The 1114-nt window shown below is 45.5% G+C and overlaps 2 protein-coding genes across 2 annotated transcripts in view; both read left to right on the forward strand.

Moving 5' to 3' along the window:
* The window catches only part of LOC122332218 (MAP/microtubule affinity-regulating kinase 3-like), a 2690-nt gene extending 1605 nt beyond the window's left edge, over positions 1–1085 (forward strand). Inside the window, exons 4-5 of the mRNA XM_043229514.1 lie at positions 215–454; positions 607–1085. Coding sequence (XP_043085449.1) covers positions 215–454; positions 607–637 — 271 coding nt within the window. The 3' untranslated portion in view covers positions 638–1085. The remainder of the gene's footprint in view (positions 1–214; positions 455–606) is intronic.
* Positions 1–1114, forward strand: part of LOC122332182 — a 31269-nt gene that overhangs the window by 9573 nt on the left and 20582 nt on the right. Inside the window, exon 17 of the mRNA XM_043229483.1 lies at positions 215–454. Coding sequence (XP_043085418.1) covers positions 215–454 — 240 coding nt within the window. The remainder of the gene's footprint in view (positions 1–214; positions 455–1114) is intronic.

Raw genomic sequence — 1114 nt, forward strand, 5'->3', positions numbered from 1 at the left:
AGGTACAGGGTTCTTTTTCCTGTGTCTTGATTGTTCCGCTTAATATTTGCATTAGACAACTCTGTACCCTCATTTTTAACGTACATTTCTGCATTTGCCGCTTAGATTACGTTCAGGCTGTTGTGTGTTGTCTCTAGCGCCTTGCAGCAGCAGCAGCTGAGTTGCTGGAACGCTCTGTTAGTAAAAACAAGCCTGATTTTGTCCCTGTGTGTAGTGTGACGTTGTCTCCTGGCTCTCGGGACCCGGGTGCCTCCACGCACAGCATCAGCACTGCTGCCACACCTGATAAAACGCGTTTCCCACGAGGCTCGGCGAGCCGCAGCACCTTCCACGGACAGCTGAGAGACCGCCGCACGGCCACCTACAACGGCCCCCCCGCCTCCCCAACGCAGCCCCGCAGCCGCGGTAATGCCAACAACCTGCTCACCAAGCTGACCTCCAAACTCACGCGCAGGTAAACACGCATTCACGTGCAGAAACGCTGCCTCTCTTACAGTGTCGGCGGCGCACAACTGGGGCTCGACTCTTCCTTTCTTTTCCTGACCTTTTCTTTTGTTTGTATTTTTTCNTTTTTTTTTTTTTTTTTTTTTCATTCTTGTGTTGTAGAAATATGTCATTCAGGTTTTCCAAAAGGTAGGACATCGGGTTCATGGGGTGTAAATCTGTCTTTTAATGTAATGAGAGGAGTCCAGGGGCTGACGCACTAACCCATAGTGATATGATTGCAGTGATTTGGAGTTTAATGCTCTCTCAGTGGTTGATTACAGCATGCTTTAAAACACTGCCTGCATCCTAGTGTGACCAGATCAAATCAGTCTGCCGCTCTTTAACTGATTGCTACTAATCAAAATGTTTGCATGAAACGAGCTGATTGTGCAAAACAATGTGTGTGACTTAATCTGACGTCGCAAAAACACTTCATTTGAAGCATTCAGCCGAATTCACAAGGGCTTCGGTGCATTCACAGCTGTACAGGGTTTAGAGAGATCCTGGAAAAACATTGCAAATTTACTGCAACACTGTGTTTCTTATTTTTTTTTAATAAAAAAAGGCATTGAATTGCAATGCTTTTCAAGAATTTAGTACATTTTATTCAGGAAGGAAGTCTTAAATT

This window comes from Puntigrus tetrazona, unplaced genomic scaffold (assembly GCF_018831695.1).
Source record: "Puntigrus tetrazona isolate hp1 unplaced genomic scaffold, ASM1883169v1 S000000006, whole genome shotgun sequence".
In the NCBI taxonomy this organism is placed as follows: domain Eukaryota; kingdom Metazoa; phylum Chordata; class Actinopteri; order Cypriniformes; family Cyprinidae; genus Puntigrus; species Puntigrus tetrazona.